Source organism: Bubalus kerabau, chromosome 2 (genome assembly GCF_029407905.1).
Source record: "Bubalus kerabau isolate K-KA32 ecotype Philippines breed swamp buffalo chromosome 2, PCC_UOA_SB_1v2, whole genome shotgun sequence".
In the NCBI taxonomy this organism is placed as follows: domain Eukaryota; kingdom Metazoa; phylum Chordata; class Mammalia; order Artiodactyla; family Bovidae; genus Bubalus; species Bubalus kerabau.
Window position 1 is genome coordinate 43,874,894 of NC_073625.1, and position 15,758 is coordinate 43,890,651.

The 15,758-nt window shown below is 52.8% G+C and overlaps 1 protein-coding gene across 6 annotated transcripts in view; it reads right to left on the reverse strand.

The window, feature by feature from the left end:
- The window catches only part of ARHGEF10 (Rho guanine nucleotide exchange factor 10), a 62,079-nt gene that overhangs the window by 21,631 nt on the left and 24,690 nt on the right, over window positions 1-15,758 (reverse strand). The window contains exons 9-18 of one of the 6 annotated variants that reach the window (XM_055567581.1): window positions 13,403-13,519; window positions 10,766-10,880; window positions 9,745-9,851; window positions 6,930-7,007; window positions 6,538-6,717; window positions 5,761-5,877; window positions 4,833-4,922; window positions 3,954-4,124; window positions 2,107-2,252; window positions 1,732-1,907 (exon numbers count right to left, since the gene is read on the reverse strand). In XM_055567581.1, the coding sequence (XP_055423556.1) occupies window positions 1,732-1,907; window positions 2,107-2,252; window positions 3,954-4,124; window positions 4,833-4,922; window positions 5,761-5,877; window positions 6,538-6,717; window positions 6,930-7,007; window positions 9,745-9,851; window positions 10,766-10,880; window positions 13,403-13,519 (1,297 nt within the window). Of the gene's footprint in view, window positions 1-1,731; window positions 1,926-2,106; window positions 2,253-3,953; window positions 4,125-4,832; window positions 4,926-5,760; window positions 5,878-6,537; window positions 6,718-6,929; window positions 7,008-9,744; window positions 9,852-10,765; window positions 10,881-13,402; window positions 13,520-15,758 lie in introns of all 6 variants that reach the window. The other 5 variants (XM_055567579.1, XM_055567580.1, XM_055567577.1 and 2 more) reach the window with 5 other exon arrangements.

A 15,758-nucleotide genomic window follows, 5' to 3' on the forward strand; every position in this document is an offset into this window, starting at 1 on the left:
GCCTCTGTTCCAAGAGGAGGTATTTTACTACCTTATCAGCAACGAAAAGGTGTTTTCCTTTTCCGACCTTAGGCTTTGTTCTCCAGCGTCCAACCATGTGTGTAATTGAAACCGTAAGAGGAAGAGGCCCATTGGATGGGGATGGATCTAGGGGCCCATCTCCATGGCAACTTCTCTGTCCCGGGGTCTATCTGGGGGCCACTCAGTGGTCTCGGTCCTATTAAAGACTTGGCAGTACTGCCGTTGTAAGGTCAGAGCTGAGCAGCTGGACAACCCTAAATTCAGAATGAAAGCAAAGGTGTTGTCTGCAAAGTGACGCACCGTCTCCTGATGGACAGTGAGAACTGCGTGCCTGATTTGCTGGGGCAGGTGGGAAGTTCCTGGTATCATCGAGGGCTCAAGTGCAGCAGTGAACCTAGCCTGGGTTTTTTCTTGTAATACTTTAAAAATCAAGTCATCCTGCGTTTTGCTTTTTAACCTGCTGACTTGACTCCTATTCTAAGCTGGCTCAATGTGAACCATAAATTAGAAGATGAACAAGAGAACGCAGTGTTCCCAGGAAAACACCATCTATTTCATGGATCGAAGGCATCCCTGGAGATCTAACACAATGAGGTGATCGTGATCACAAACACATCTTGGGCTTGCTTCCATGGTAATAGGCACAGAAACATTATTTTTGTTCACAAAAACAAGACGTAATAGGATCTGCTATCCTTCCAAGTCATTTAACTAAATTTTTAAGAACTTTCACATTTTCATGTTGCTCTTTATTAAGTGAAAATGTTAGTAATCGAGTCAATTTGGAGACTATTTCTCCCTCGCTCCCCCCTACTCCTCAGCTGGTCCCTCCTTAGGAAAACCTGTGATAAAGTCTGGTATTCTGGCTATTACTTGAGATGGTACGCACACTGTTTAAACAACAGCATGAGTTTTCATCAGCAATTCAGGAGTCTAGGAGCACATGCTCACGGAGCTCGCTCCTCAAGGAGGTGACCAGACGCGTGACTGTTAGCATCAGGGGAAGAAGAAGAGCAAGCAGTGAGCAGACCCCACATCAGCGGGGGCCCAGCAGGCACTGTTTCCTGTTCCCCTAGACCCAAATGAACATGCGTGCTCACTCGGAAAAGCTACACTTTTCAAAACAATTGATGGGAAGTCCCCCTTCACTGTACTTTAAGTACTCCACAATTCAGGGGCTGAGACCAGTGAGTACAATTTAGCCGGGTTTTAACTTAGACTGAAAAAAAAAAAAGCAGAAGATGAAAGTAATGACCACCACTATGACACCAAGTTCAAGTTCTAGGTCCGTAGACCATTTCCTAACAGTCACCGTGTGCAGGACTGCTGAGCACCGCCCAGCGCCGGGCCCTTCCCCGAGCCCTCTGTGAGGGGCACAGGCAGGCATGACCCCCATGGAGACGGAAAGACACAGGGCAGAGAGCTGAGCCCACAGCCCAGCCCACGCCCGCTGGGACTCTCTCTGCAGCCACACGACATGCCCTCTGCAGAGAGCAGGGCCCCATCCTGGCTTCTGGTGGGGGGGGGCACAGTTCAGGATGGGGATCAGAAAGACTGATGACATCCCAAGGACAGGCCCCCACTCCCAACCCCGAAAGGGGACCGCTCAGAGATGAGCCGCCGGCTGGCATGTGTCCACGCTCCCCCCACGTCCCCTGTAAGGACCACGCCACCCACACCTCCCGCCTCAGCCCCGGAAGCATCACTCACGGGACTTGGTGCTGGCCGCCAGCAGGCTCTCAGGCGCGGGGCCCGTGGGACAGCGGCCACCCTCTGCCGCACCCTCGCCGCCACCGTACTCGACCACCTCCGCCTGCCCAAGCGGGACGCTCCACTTTAGTAGGTACCTCTGGCCCGACGTCACCGCGCCGCCGTCATGGGAGGCGCTACGAGAAGTGGGAGCCCTGTTTTCAGCAAAAACCACGGGGACATGTCTCCAGGCTTCTCTTCCCGGGAGACGCCATGGAGACCCCCCCGACATGCTCACCAGGTGAGCTCTGTACACAGTGTCTGTGGGAAGGGGACACGCTGCCCGCTCCACCCGTGCCCACAGAGCTCGCGGGCTGACCCCGGCCGCCCACTCACCGGGTGCTGACCGTGGCGCACATGAGCACGTCGTTCAGCATGAAGAGCCGGCGCTCCTTGGTTTTCATGATCTCCCCCCGGTCGTTGTAGACGGTCTCTATCACGTCGTCAGAGCGGATGAGGTAGCGACTGCCGCTGCTTAGAAGCTAGGTATTCACAGTCCATCAAGGAAAAGAAAAAAGATGAGAAAGAAGCCTCATGAGAGACACGAACAGATAGTGTCCAAGTTTTACAGATCCTCTTCTCTTTACAGAGAAACCCTGTGTTTCCAACCACACTTTGTGCATGTATAGCACAGAGCTCAGAAAGTGGCTCTTTTAAAAAACATTTTTCTTTTCCCTTAAAACCATGCTATTCTTTTTAACTGATTTATTTAATGTTTGGCTGCACCCTGCGGCATGTGGGATCTTCTCTCCCTGACCAGGGATTGAACCCACTCCACCCACATTAGAAGGCAGAATCTCAACCACTGGACCACCAGAGAAGTCTTACAATTTTTTAAAATGAATCTAAACAGTGGCAGGAATCTAACTTCCTTCCTCGAGCACAGTTTCTCCAGCTAAGATATGCTGACTCAGCCACAGAAGGCTCACTTATTTTCTCGTGTCATTCACTGCAACCCTTCTCTTCCAATGACTCCTCAGAATACACACTCCAGTCTTCAGGGATGGTCACCCCCACCTTTCCTTTACTCAGGACACCGTCTTGACCTGGAAAGTCTGTGGGAGTCTTTATTCTCTGCTTTTACTTCTCCCGAAGGATATCGTAGTGATGTAACATCCTGACTGCTCATGGTTGGCCATGTTTTACTTGTCTGAGCCAAATAAGACACTCATGGTTTCCAAAGGAAAGGTGCTTAATACTCACTGGTAAAATGACTTAACTCATGCCAGAGGCAGACTTATTTTAGCGCTTTAGCCTAGCAGGAAACCAGGAATCCCTGGGCCAGACACCCACCCCAGCTAGCCGACCTCACGGGGACGAAGCTGCATGTCACTGACCCATCCATCAGTGACACCGCCCTCAGAGCACGCCGGCTGCCCTGGGTTCCCACACATTCGGGTACCATGGGGAAGCAGGACTTTAAACAACACGAACCCTGCTGAGAACATCTGTGAACGCTACTTTCTGCTTATAAAAATTCCTATACAAACCCTTTGGAGACTCAGAGAAAACCTGAGCTTAAAATGTATGGCCATAAAGTGCTTTCAGTTAAATTATTAGGTGTCAGTATCCGGTAGGAAAGGACCCCTGCTGACAGAAACAAAGGTGACTTTTAGCAACAGAGACTATTATACATAATTCTTCAGCACGGCTCATATCCAGTAACTGCTTCCTGTGAACAAGAGCTTCAAATAAAAATGGCACAGCCTACATGAAACCGGATTATCGTGGCAGGAACACAACCTTGTAAACACGAAGCTGTACTGCGTCCCTTCTTCATGACATATGTAGCTTGGTCCCGCATGGATGGGACAGGTAAGACCATGTGTGACTGCCTATGCGTCTGTGAACGTCCATGCTTCAAGCAGGACTAAGAGGGAACGCTGCATTTTGAAAGTAAAATTCAGCTAGAAGAGTGACTCTTAACCCTCCCTGGGCCCTGGGTCCACCTGAGGACCTGGTCAGCCTAGGAGCCGCTTTCCAGGAAAAGTGCTCAGACCACATGGGCTTTGTGTGCACTTTCCAGGGTCTGTGACCCAGAGGCTCTCCTTGGACCTTGGTCAGCAGCTCTGGGCCCAGAGAGACTCGCCACCAAGGTCCCGGGGGATTAATAATAAGTGGCTCAGAGAGCCACAGCTCATTAGCAGAAGCACAAACAGCCTACAGAGAGGAAAGGCGTCCACCTTGTTCAGGTACCGCTCGTTGATGGCTTTTGCTATCTGTTTGATTTCACAGCGCTGGTCCGCGTCTCTCTTCCTCTCGTTCAGCTTCTCCGCTAGCGTCTCGAGCTCCGTCAGCGCCATCTGGAGGGGCAGCCGGTCGGGGTGTCCCCGGGGTGTGTTCTTCAGCATGTCCTTCAGGAGACACAAGGCAGGGGGAAGCTGACACGTGAGGCCGGGTGGGGGGCAGATGGTCACCAGGCACACCCGCCCCCTCATCGCGCGCCTCCAGCATGGGCTGGGGGGAGGAGGGTTCTGGCACTGCTGCTTCTGGGGAATAAAATAAGCCCTGGGAAAGGACAACCAACTCAGTGAATCATGCTTTGGCTGAACATTCGAAGCTCCTTTTGCAAACACAAAATTGACTCGTTAATCGGGGGTGGGAAGGGAAACAAGATCGCGTTTCCAGGGAAGGACCCCATGGCCGGCTCGCCAGGACCTCAGAAACCTCTGCCCTGGTAACGGTCAGGCTGCAGGTCTCAGCGAGAGTGTGGCAAAGGGGCCTGCAGACGCTCGGGGCCTCCTTCCCAGGCGTGTTTCCCAGTGCTGCGCTTTGAGTGCCGTCCGCCTGGGGGCACAGGGAGGGCCCTGTGGGGGCACAGTGTGTCACCTCCTGCACCTAGGTGCCCAGCTCCAGACTCCGAGTCAGGTTTGGAGAGGGCCATCTACGAGCCGGGCGCTGTCACCTTGGCGACCTTGCAGACTGCCCTCCCTACCCTGTCCCACCACCCTGTCCCACCGCCCCGCCCCAGGCCCGCCCTGACATAAGCCAGCCGGGAGGATGGACCAGGGCTGGGAGCCTGCCATGCACATGAGGACCCGGAGGGGCAGCCGGAGCCTCACCTGGAGCAGCAGGATGAACTGCGGGAACCTCTGGATGGGCTTCGTCATCAGGCTGTGCAGTGTGACGCGGTCAGGGCTAGACTCCTGACACTGCTGCGGGGACAAGGCCCGTCACCCCGGCTCAGACCATGCCGCCCACCTGCCCACGCGCCCGCGGGATGCAGCCCCAGGGAGGAGAACACACCACCCGCAGTGCCCACCAGGGACCTCCACGGCTTCCCGCAGCCACTCCCAGCAGGGTGGGGTGCACCCCGGGGTCAGAGAAGGGGCAGACCCCGGAGCCCCTCCAGCACTGTGGGGCCCATCCTCAGAGGGTCTGCTCCCTGCCTGCCCTGGAGACCAAGGAGCCCTCCGACCAGATCCCAGAGCCTGACCCTGAGGTCACCAGCAGCAGGCAGCCGGCCCCTGGGTCTGGGGTCTGGTCTCCACTCTCTGCCTAGACCCATCTGGCTACATCCTTCTAAGGATGTCCAAACAAAGGTGGTTTTCAAGAAGCTACTTTACCACTAAAAATTCATCTTTATTTCTGGTATTGATCCAATACCGAGGGTCCCACTGGTGCTAAAATCATTACAATAGATAACATTATACGTTTAGAAGGGAAATTTGGTAAAATTTCACTACAAAGTACTAGGCATCGAACCTGTTATCAGTTCAGTTCAGTCCAGTCACTCAGTGGTTTCCGACTTTTTGGGACCCCATGAATCGCAGCACACCAGGCCTCCCTGTCCATCACCAACTCCCGGAGTCCACCCAAACCCATGTCCATCGAGTTGGTGATGCCATCCAACCATTTCATCCTCTGTCATCCCCTTCTCCTCCTGCCCTCAATCTTTCCCAGCATCAGGGTCTTTTCCAGTGAGTCAGCTCTTTGCATCAGGTGGTCAAAAGGATGTTAAAAAACACAAAAAAATTTTCAAGTGTTTACCTTTAAAAATTCAAGGAAAGCAGGTTTTGTAGCACACGTTTTCTTAAGGATTGCCACAGCTGTGCTGAAATTATTCACATATTCACTATAAGCATCCAGCACCATGGATTTAGAAAACTGTAATACAAGAGAAAATCGAGACATGAAAACAATGGAGGGTTCACTGCTTCCTTGCCAAGCTTAGGATGAAGGATCAAAACCTGCACTAACAACAACCTCTCCGTCACTGTGCTCTTAACTTCATTATGACTAAGTGTGATTTTTTTTTTTTCTTTAAGCAGACTTGTCAGGAGCCTGTGGTTCTTACTCTGCTGACCCCAGGGCACGTCAGTGCTTCCTAGCTCAAAGCTGTGGCAGTTTGGCTGTCAGTTAAGAAAGTTCCTGACTACAGTCATATAAAGATGACAACAAGTACAGACATCCTTCTTTAAACTGCTGCTGACCGGCACTCTGTGGACAGAAGGTCAGGCGCCTCAGTGTGTGGATGTCCTGGGTTCCTGACCTGACCGTCCCATGGAGATGCCACTGTGTGGTCTGAGATGGATCGGGGCACCTGAGCCTCTGGATGTCTCCACATCCTTCCCCAGGTGCACACAGGTAGGTGCACAGAGCCTCCTGACCGCAAACCGGCTTCAACGGGAGGTCCACAGTGTCCGTCCAGGGTCAGCCGGGCTTGAACCAACAGGAGACCCACCCTGAGGCATCCGAGGAAGAAGGGAGGGGGCCCTGGAGCCCAAGGGAGCCCTGCAGACCCTCTGCGTGCACCAGCCCCGTTACCGAGGCCACGAAGACGTCTCCGATCATCTCCACTGAGTCCCACTCAGCCACTCGGCCAGCCAGCGCGATCTGGAGCAGGGAGTGGCACTGCAGCACCTCCTTGACCCGGAAGAAGACGGTCCTCAGCTTCCTCTCGCTCAGCACCTTGGGCTCCATCTCCCACAGCGGCTTCTCATATTGCTGAGGCAGAGACCAACAAGCACGGCCCAGGCTTTTCTCAGGTTCAACAAGGAACACAGAGACACTCGCCCTTATAATTACACATGGGTCCAAATAAACCGCATGACTCTTGATGTCAATGCATAGACACAACTCTCAGAGTCTTTTAAGAACTTGGCAAATTTGAGTATTTTATAATTCATAAAAGACAAAACAGCGTGATATTTGGGTACCTCCAATATCCTCTTAAGAGCATCCACATAGTTTTTCTCGCTCTCAACGATCGAGCCCAGAATGTACCTTCTTACGACCTGTTGGGAGTTTAAAACACAATGGTTAAAAACTGCCTCGGAAAACACAGCAAACAGATTTAACTTCTGTTGAGGCTTACTGATAAAGTTTCTCCATTTATTATGTTAACGATCTACCATGATGGGCATAAAACATACTTACCCATCACCACAATTCTGTTGTTTTTTAAAAACAACAAATTATAAACCACAACTCGAGCAACACAGCAAAATCATGGTATTAATAACCATTTCATTCACTCATACAACAAGAATAAACTGTGTGTGTTCTGCATGCCCAGCATGGAGCTACACGGGGTTAATGTATACTTCGTGTACATATTAAGTTCAGAAAAAAAAAAAACTTTCCAGTCTTCCCCCAAAGAATGGTATTAGCAACACTTATCTAAAATCATTATTCCGAAGTTTTTTTTAAAAGCCCTTGGAAGGTGGAAGTATAGATCTGTTTTGTTCTGAAGCCATTCAAAGCCTCCAAGGCTAGAAGCGCAGGGAGTGAATCACCAAGGTCATTTCAGGAGCAGCCCCCACTCCCTCAGATCTGAGAGGCCTGCGCTTGAAGTAGTGACATCACTCTGGGGTTTGTTCCCACGACCCGAGGGCACGCAAGCACAAGCTTCTGGCCCTAAGGTGCCTGCTGGAGACCAGGACGAAACTTGGCACTTCTGTCCAGCTGACACACAGTTTGGAAAGTTGGTTTTGCCAGTAAACGGGAAGTAGAGCGTAAAAAGCACAGCAAGGTTGCTCTTCCGCGCCCCGAGCTGCGCAGTGGGAGGCTCATCCCAGGAACCGCGGCGCCACCTGGTGGCAGGAGCCGCCCCTGGCTGCGTCAGCGTGACTTTCCTCACAGAAGGGGCTGCTCCTTCATGAGATGGAGGCAAAAATCAACCCTGAGGGACACTTGAGGAACAAAGTGACATGTTTAAAGGGCGGATGCGTCAAAGTACACACAGATGTGTCTATGAGCCCACAGACCCCTCGCTCTGGATCCTCCCCCCAAACTATAGAGGGTCAGATTCAGAGTTCCAGACACTGTCTCAAGTCTGGAGTCAGAATATCTGGGAATTTGGGGGAATCTAACATTGCAGATGGTGACTGCAGCCATGAAATTAAAAGACACTTACTTCTTGGAAGGAAAGTGATGACCAACCTAGATAGCATATTCAAAAGCAGAGACATTACTTTGCCAACAAAGGTCCGTCTAGTCAAGGCTATGATTTTTCCAGTGGTCATATATGGATGTGAGAGTTGGACTATAAAGAAAGCTGAGTGCCTAAGAATTGATGCTTTTGAACTGTGGTGTTGGAGAAGACTCTTGAGAGTCTCTTGGACTGCAAGGAGATCCAACCAGTCCATCCTAAAGGACATCAGTCCTGGGTGTTCATTGGAAGGACTGATGCTGAAGCTGAAACTCCAGTACTTTGGCCACCTGATGTGAAGAGCTGACTCATTTGAAAAGACCCTGATGCTGGGAAAGATTGAGGGCAGGAGGGGAAGGGGACGACAGAGAATGAGATAGTTGGATGGCATCACCGACTCAATGGACATGGGTTTGGGTGGTCCGGGAGTCGGTGATGGAGAGGGAAGCCTGGCGTGCTGTGGTTCATGGGGTCGCAGAGTCAGACATGACTGAGTGACTGAACTGAACTGAACCCAGGTGTTAAATACTCTGCATAAGTGCTGAGATGACTCTGATGTATCAGGTCAAAGGGCCTGGAATTGGTATCAAAACAACTGGAAAATAAAGATAAAACCCCAAATCTGCCCTGATTGCAGGGCCCCCGCAGGTTAGGACACCCCTCAGTCAACCCTGGCATGTGGACAGCACGCCCGGGGCCAGTCCCCAGACTTCAGGCCTCCCAAGATCCATGCACGGCTGACGGGGCATCGTCCCGGGGCTGCGCTTACACCTTCCTCACGCACGGCCTCCTCGCGCCTCCCCTCTTCACACAAGCCCTCCTCACAAATGCCTTCTCTACGAGCCTCCCTGCAGACAGCCTCCTCACGCACTCACACACGGCCTCCCGAGCACAAGCCCGCTCGCCTCAGCCCCGCCCTCACCCTGACGGTCGCTGACGGTCTCCTCGCGGCAGCTCGCCATCTTTCCTGTCGGACTCTGAACTGACCGCGAGGGGTTTTCATGGTCTGCACGCCATACGCATGCGTGTGTGTCATATGTACGATGCGTGCATCTATATCGACCATCACCTACCTGCCCACTTACGTCTGTCCAGCTTTGTCATCTACCAACGTTGTCGGTCATCTCGCTCAGCGTCCATGAACTGCAACATGCAGCCCACGTGGGAAGACTCAAATTACATCCCCCCAGGACCAGCAACCCTTCCCCCGAAGGCCCCTGGCTCTCGGGTATGCCCTCGCCCCCCCATGCCTTCCTCCCCTTTCACCCAAACATAGTCAAATGGAAACCACTGAATTTTTTCCCCTCTGCTACTGATGTTCAGAGATTAAGAAATTCGTTTACATTTGGCTAAGTTCATGAGTTACTGGAAATCTGTATTCTAACCTCACCATTGCACAGACGCTTCACACACTCACACCTGGTCTTTTGGCTGTCAACATGAACGAGCATAAGTGAGTCTCACAAAGAAGCAGACCTTCCATGCGTGCTCACAATCACACAGCGGGGACACCTAACGTATTTAAGGACAGCGAGGCCAGAGGCCAGGCGGACGGAGAAGTCAGCGCAGCCCTGCCGTGCCAGCCCCGCCCCACGCCCTACCTGCTGCTGAGACAAGCCTTCCGGCATCGGGGTGAGGATGGCTTCGGGATGCTTGCAGTCCACGTCGATGAACACGTTCTGCTCCTCTTCAAGACAGGATCTGTGGTCTTAAAGGAAGACAGAGCGTGCTAGTCTGATGTTGAAATGGGGCGTTTAGAACACTGCAGGGCAGTAAAGCTGCCGTCAGAGGGGCGCCCTTGGCAGACACCTCAGCCCCAAGCGGCCTTCCCACCCAGCGATGAGTCAAGTGAAGCTTTAACAAACCCAGAAAATAGCCCCTCCCACAAGGGGACCACAGAGTTTGTCGATATTTGAAGTTTTTGGTACTTGAAATCTAACTTCAAAAAGGCAGAGGTGTCATTTGAACACCTAGAAGGCAGAGTAGAAACACATATTTCAGTTCCTGAATCTATAACATAACCAAAATCAGAAGCAAATAAAGGCAGTTCTGAGTTACTCAGAACCAACACTCCACAGATAAAAACGAAGGGAGACTCAGTAACCTCCTGACTTTCTGCCTCTCATTAGAACTCTGAAAAAGCACAACTCCCCCCAGATCAAATATTTTAGACCAAAACTAAATTCATTTCTAAGAACTTAGATGCAGCTAAGTAAGCTAAAGAATCCACAGAATGGCTAGAAACCAGAAAAGCATGGGAATTTTCAGGTAATATTGAGATTATCTAATTCAGAAAACTGTGAGGAGCTTTAAAAAACCAGCACACGGGATCCTGATCCGAGCTTCTCTGCTCTGCCGCAGTCCGGAAGGGGCAGGAAACACACCCAGGGGTCCCAGCACAGTGAATGCATCCCTGTGATCATGTTCTATGATGAATGACCATGCTGAGAACCCAGGGGCTCCGGGAGCGACAGCGAGGGACCCCCATCATCCGACTGCTGGGAGGAGCTGTTTGGGAGGTGGCGAAATCTACCACCTGGGAGAATGCCCCCACTTTCTGTCGCGGGGAGAGAGTTCCCCCACCCCGTGCCCACCCGGAGGGGACCCAGTAAGGAAACGCACCCGCAGAGATGAAGGATTTGGTCCTGATGAAGGAGCGTCCCCGCTTCACGGCAGCCTTTGTCTTCTCCAGCCCATCCTTGGTGCCCTCTCTCGCAGCCCGCACCAGTTTCTGCATCTGCAGGGAAGGGGGGCCGGGTGAGGGGGGCGGCTCGGTGAAAATTCCTTGTTGCTCTTAATCCATTTTAAAAGAATACTGTCAAGTAGTCTGGTCTTGAAACATTTGAAATTGGCTTTTTGATCTGGGAGAGCTTTCTTGGCTGTTGTGGGGGGGGGATGGGGAGGTGGTTTGGGGCTGTTTTGGTTTCACTGGTTAAAAAAAAAAAGGAAAAAGAGACTTAAAAAAAGAGCCCTTTCTTAGCATAGGTTTTAAAATGTGTCCTTCTGTGTTTAAAAGTTGACCTTCGTTTTTATTACAAACACTTGCCAAGAGCCTTGGAGAAGCCTGGGTGTGGAGAAACTGAGGGCACGGACGTCAGGGGGTTTGCCTGAGGTTAAAGGGCAGATTGCAGGATACAGGGGAGCCGCCAGCTGGAGACCCCCCGGCCGGCCCAGTGGCTCACAGGCTCTTTATACTGACCACTCCCAGGACCCACTGCGCCTGCGGGAATACCTGCCAGGATGTGGACAGAGAGACGGCCAGCCTACAGGAAGGACCGGCAGAGCCCCTGCTCTGCGGAGACTGAAGAGTCAGGAAGACCACCGCCCATCACAGGGGAGCGTGCTCAATCTGGTTCCCAGGGGCAGGTCCCGGCACAGTACTTAGACTGGCCACCAGTGTCCAAAGCGCCCAGCCATGTGCCTTGCGTTTTATCCACTTTTCTTGCCCTTTAGAAGCTAACCTTGGTGGTACTGGCCATCCGGCACCAAGTGATTGATTGTTTAGAGAAAATCCAGATGGCCTCTTATGACACAAACCCCTTCAGTCCGTCTACGGTGCCTCCCTACCCGTCCTCCTGTGATCCTCCCCGGGGGGCGGCGGCTGTTCAACACCTGCCAGCTCACCCCCTGCGGCTGCAGCCAGGGCCTCCCAGTGCCAGGCCTCCAGGGCCACCGCCTGGTTGTGCATTTGTCCAAAGTGCCGCCGGCCAAGGGGCTCTTGGGGGCTGAGGCTCGGCTGACCCAGCAGTTCAGCCCAAGTGTGCATCCCAGATGCAAGAGCCATGCCCCTGCAGGTTACCCACTCGTGGGGCCGCCAGTCTGGTGCTGGACGCGCGTAACTGCAGCCCAAAATGACTCTACAGTTCCCCTCTGTCCCTGCGCCTTAGCCGGCCTCCCTGATGCGCACCTGGCCTCCCAGCCAACTCGACGGAAACCAAGCCCAGGTCACGCTGTCTGGCCAACCCCAACCCCAGTGTCCTGTACCCCACCACCACCCACCTTCGCCAGGTCAAACACGGCCAAGCCACTTCTGCCTCCGCTCCTGCACCCCTTTAACCAAACTTGGCTGCGTCCGGAGACCACCGTGAATGGCATCCGGCCACCCCCTTCTCCACGGTGCCCACACCCTGCCGGTGCACCTGACTGCTCAGCTGCCGGGCGCCTCCCCTTAGCTCCTTCCCCACAGTCTCCCTGGATCCTCCCTCCTCCTGCCAGACACGGCCTACAGCCCGGCTCCGTCCACACTCCCTCCAAGTGAAGCCACACAGATGCCAGGGTCCATGGGGAAGGAACAGCTGACTGGGGCCCCACAGCCACCAGCCACACGCCGGGCCCCGCTCACCTGCATAGGACAAGTCGCCCCACTCTGCCGCTCACGGCACTTCCCACTGTCCTTTCCTGAGTGTGTCCATCTCTTTGCTGAGCCAGTCTCCCTCACACACTGCCCTGCGCTGCCTGGAAACCCCCAACAGCCTCCGACTATCCCCGGGGCTGCCACCTGTTTCCTGCCCAGGGACCAGCCTGATGCTGAGCCGAAAGAGATGCTATGATTCTGGGGGCTTTGCTCCTGATTTGAAAATTGTGGAGCACAGCGGTGGCATTTACAGGGACGTTTCTGAATGAACACCTGCCTCAGGCAAGTGCCCTTCAACACCTGAACAAACGACAGACATCAGAAGGATGGCAAATCCAGCCGAAGTGAAGTTACTTGACAGTGCTCTTTTAAAAACCATCTCAGACAGCAGACGCCACGACATTCAAGCCAGCAGTTCTCAGCTCTGCGGTCTCAGGAGCCCTTCACACTTACAAAGTCACCAAGCAGCCCTGAGGGCTTCGGCTTACCTGGTGCATTTGTCTGTATTTATTGTCTAAGGAGTTGAAATTGAGAAAAAACATTGAATATTTTTTAAATATTAATTTTATGAACAACAAAACTATTTAACTTTATCTTAGCTAGTAACATTTGATGATAAATTACTATGTTTTCCAAAACAACAAAAAAAGTGCATTGGTTTGCACATGGGGGAACCTGCCTCGAGTCTGGTGTGGAGTCGGAGGATCCCGCGTCCCAGCAGGTGTGGCACAAGGCAGGCAGGACAGAGGCAAAGGAGGTCCCGGAAATGACAGGAACCATCCACTGCCTGGGTGGCCCTGGGGTTCCCTGGACCGCACCCTGAGAACCGCCGCAGTTCAGATGTGAGCTTGCTCATTAAACAACAGTCTGCTTCTGCAGAAGCATTTCCAGCGGGAACCACACACCTTCAGTTCATGTTTGTGCTTTAGCTGCTGAATCTCTACCGCGCCCACCGTGTTTGCCATCAACTCTCTCATCTTTCTCTCATAGTGCTCCTTTAAGCGGGTTAGGTCATGGGAGAGCTACAGCACAAAGAGACACAAGCTTTTCACAACACGCTCTTCCCGGCGCTTTCAGGCAGTCTTACATTGAGAGGACTTGAGCCGCATCTGGTGGGTGACGTTCACGCACCAACGTCCTCCTGCCCCGGGCCCCCCGTCCTAGCCCTCCGGCTCTCGGGAAATAAACACACGAGTGAGTAAAACATGTCAGCAGAGGGCAGACTCCAGGTGAGCCAGGATGGAGACTCCTCTGTGCTGAACCAGAGCAAGTAAACGCACAGAAAAATCTGGGCACCAGCATGCGTTTACATTTTAGTGGATTTAAAATGACCCAAAATGTAGAAACACATATAAAATTATTCCTTTATGTCAGCACCAAAGCAGAAGAAACTTGAGTTCAACACTGAGAGGGGCATGGTTTGGTAACAGCCACGTAAACTTTTAAGTCTCCAGACTGACGTGACTTCCTCTGCAGCTCCCGGGGATGGGGTGAGGTCTCAAAACTCTGTCTTCACATCATGACAGACGTCTCCAACGTGCAACCCAAGGCCTGCGCCTTAAAGAGTGTGGCCCATGTTCCCCAGACAAGGACATCTGGGCAATTTCTGATCCAATCTAAGACTGTTTTGGAGATCAGTCTTCTTTGGCAGTTTTTGAAACATGACTCTTTAAACTAGGGAACTAGGGACTTGTTACAGCATCGCCTGTCCTGTCCCAGGATGCGGCCTGCTGGCCCCTGTGAGGGCTCTGCGCTCGCGGCCGCCCGACCCCCTCCGGCATGTTACTGTGGTGCGTCTGGGAGCGTGGGCTCACCTGGACAGCCACGAGGGCAGAGTCTCTTTCCAGAAATCGTGCTCACGGCTCACGGGCCATCGCTGGACCAAGCCGGTTTGCACCAACCCCCCGGCCCACTGAAGATGAAATTTAGTTAGGAGTTTCTTAACCGCTCTCCAAGGCCCCCACTGGGTGTGCCATCCTGCTGAAATCAGGCCCCAGCACCATACTGAAAATCTCCATTTAAATCTGGAACGTTGGGCTCAGCTAAAACAAGCGAAGTGTCACCTTAGGCACCAGCTGCAATTAAAACTATAGCTATAACTTCACTTCCTGGTTAAGTCTCCACTGTAATGACTCTGGTGACAGACGAGAGCCAGGCTCCTGGAAAAGCTTGTTAGTGATGTTGAGTAGTTGGGGGACTTCCCTGGCGGTCCAGCGGTTAAAAGTCCTGCATACTTCTAACGCAGGGGGGCATGGGCTTGATCCCTGGTCGGGGGAACTAAAGATCCTGCAAGCCACGTGGCCAAAAAATACATATACGTACATAAGTATCAGGTAGTTGGGTTGACCGCCAGCAGTTGGTAGAGCTTTCTTAAGTTTCAGGATGAGATTACAGAACATGTGAACCCCAGTGCCCGGAATGACCTATAAGCCACACATACATGGAGGCCATGCAAGGAGCCCACTAGATTGGTTACAGGGGCTCAGGCTGCTGTGACTCATGGTGATTTATTGATTGCGTCATGAGGCACTGGCCACAGCCTCTGTCCACGTGTGGCCTGCATGTCAACCTCACACAGAACACAGAGCGCCCTTGGACGTGACTGTGGATGGCCGTACAAATCCCTCTTTCACCAACAGCCCAAACGCCAATGACACGAGCAGTGGGGGCAGCCAGTCACCACTGGCCACCAGGCCCCTCAGTGAGCAGCGCTCTGGTCCCCACTTACACCCGCTGGCCCTGGTGTCAGCCTGGAATCCACTCCTTCAACCCAGACCCTGGTCTCAGGACTGTCCCGCTGAGGGAGGAGAGTGCCCAGCGGGGTGGGGCCTTTGTCCTGTAACATCCTCTGTAACACCTTCTATTTTTACCTCTTCCTGTTTGTGCTCAGAACGCCGAGGACCACAACATTCTGTAAAGGACAGAGGGCTGCGCCATGTCCACCGGCCAGGCTCCCATGCAGCCGGCTGCGCACTAGCAGCGCTGTGTGTACACAGCACAGATAGCCAGGGAATGCCTCCTTACTTCCTGAATGCTCAGGACAGGGAGCTTGCTCGGGGCCTGTTGAGGGATTCCATTTATGTAAATTTCATTTTCCCATCCTGCTAGGACTGTACTGTATGAGATAAAGGGCCTCTTCTCTTTTGCTAACATCAGGTGCTTTCCTCAAACTACACATCAACATCTTAGAAAACAATCATGTAAAGACTACGTGAACGAGGCAACCCCTTCTGGTCCTGGCCACACACCCGTGTGAGCACG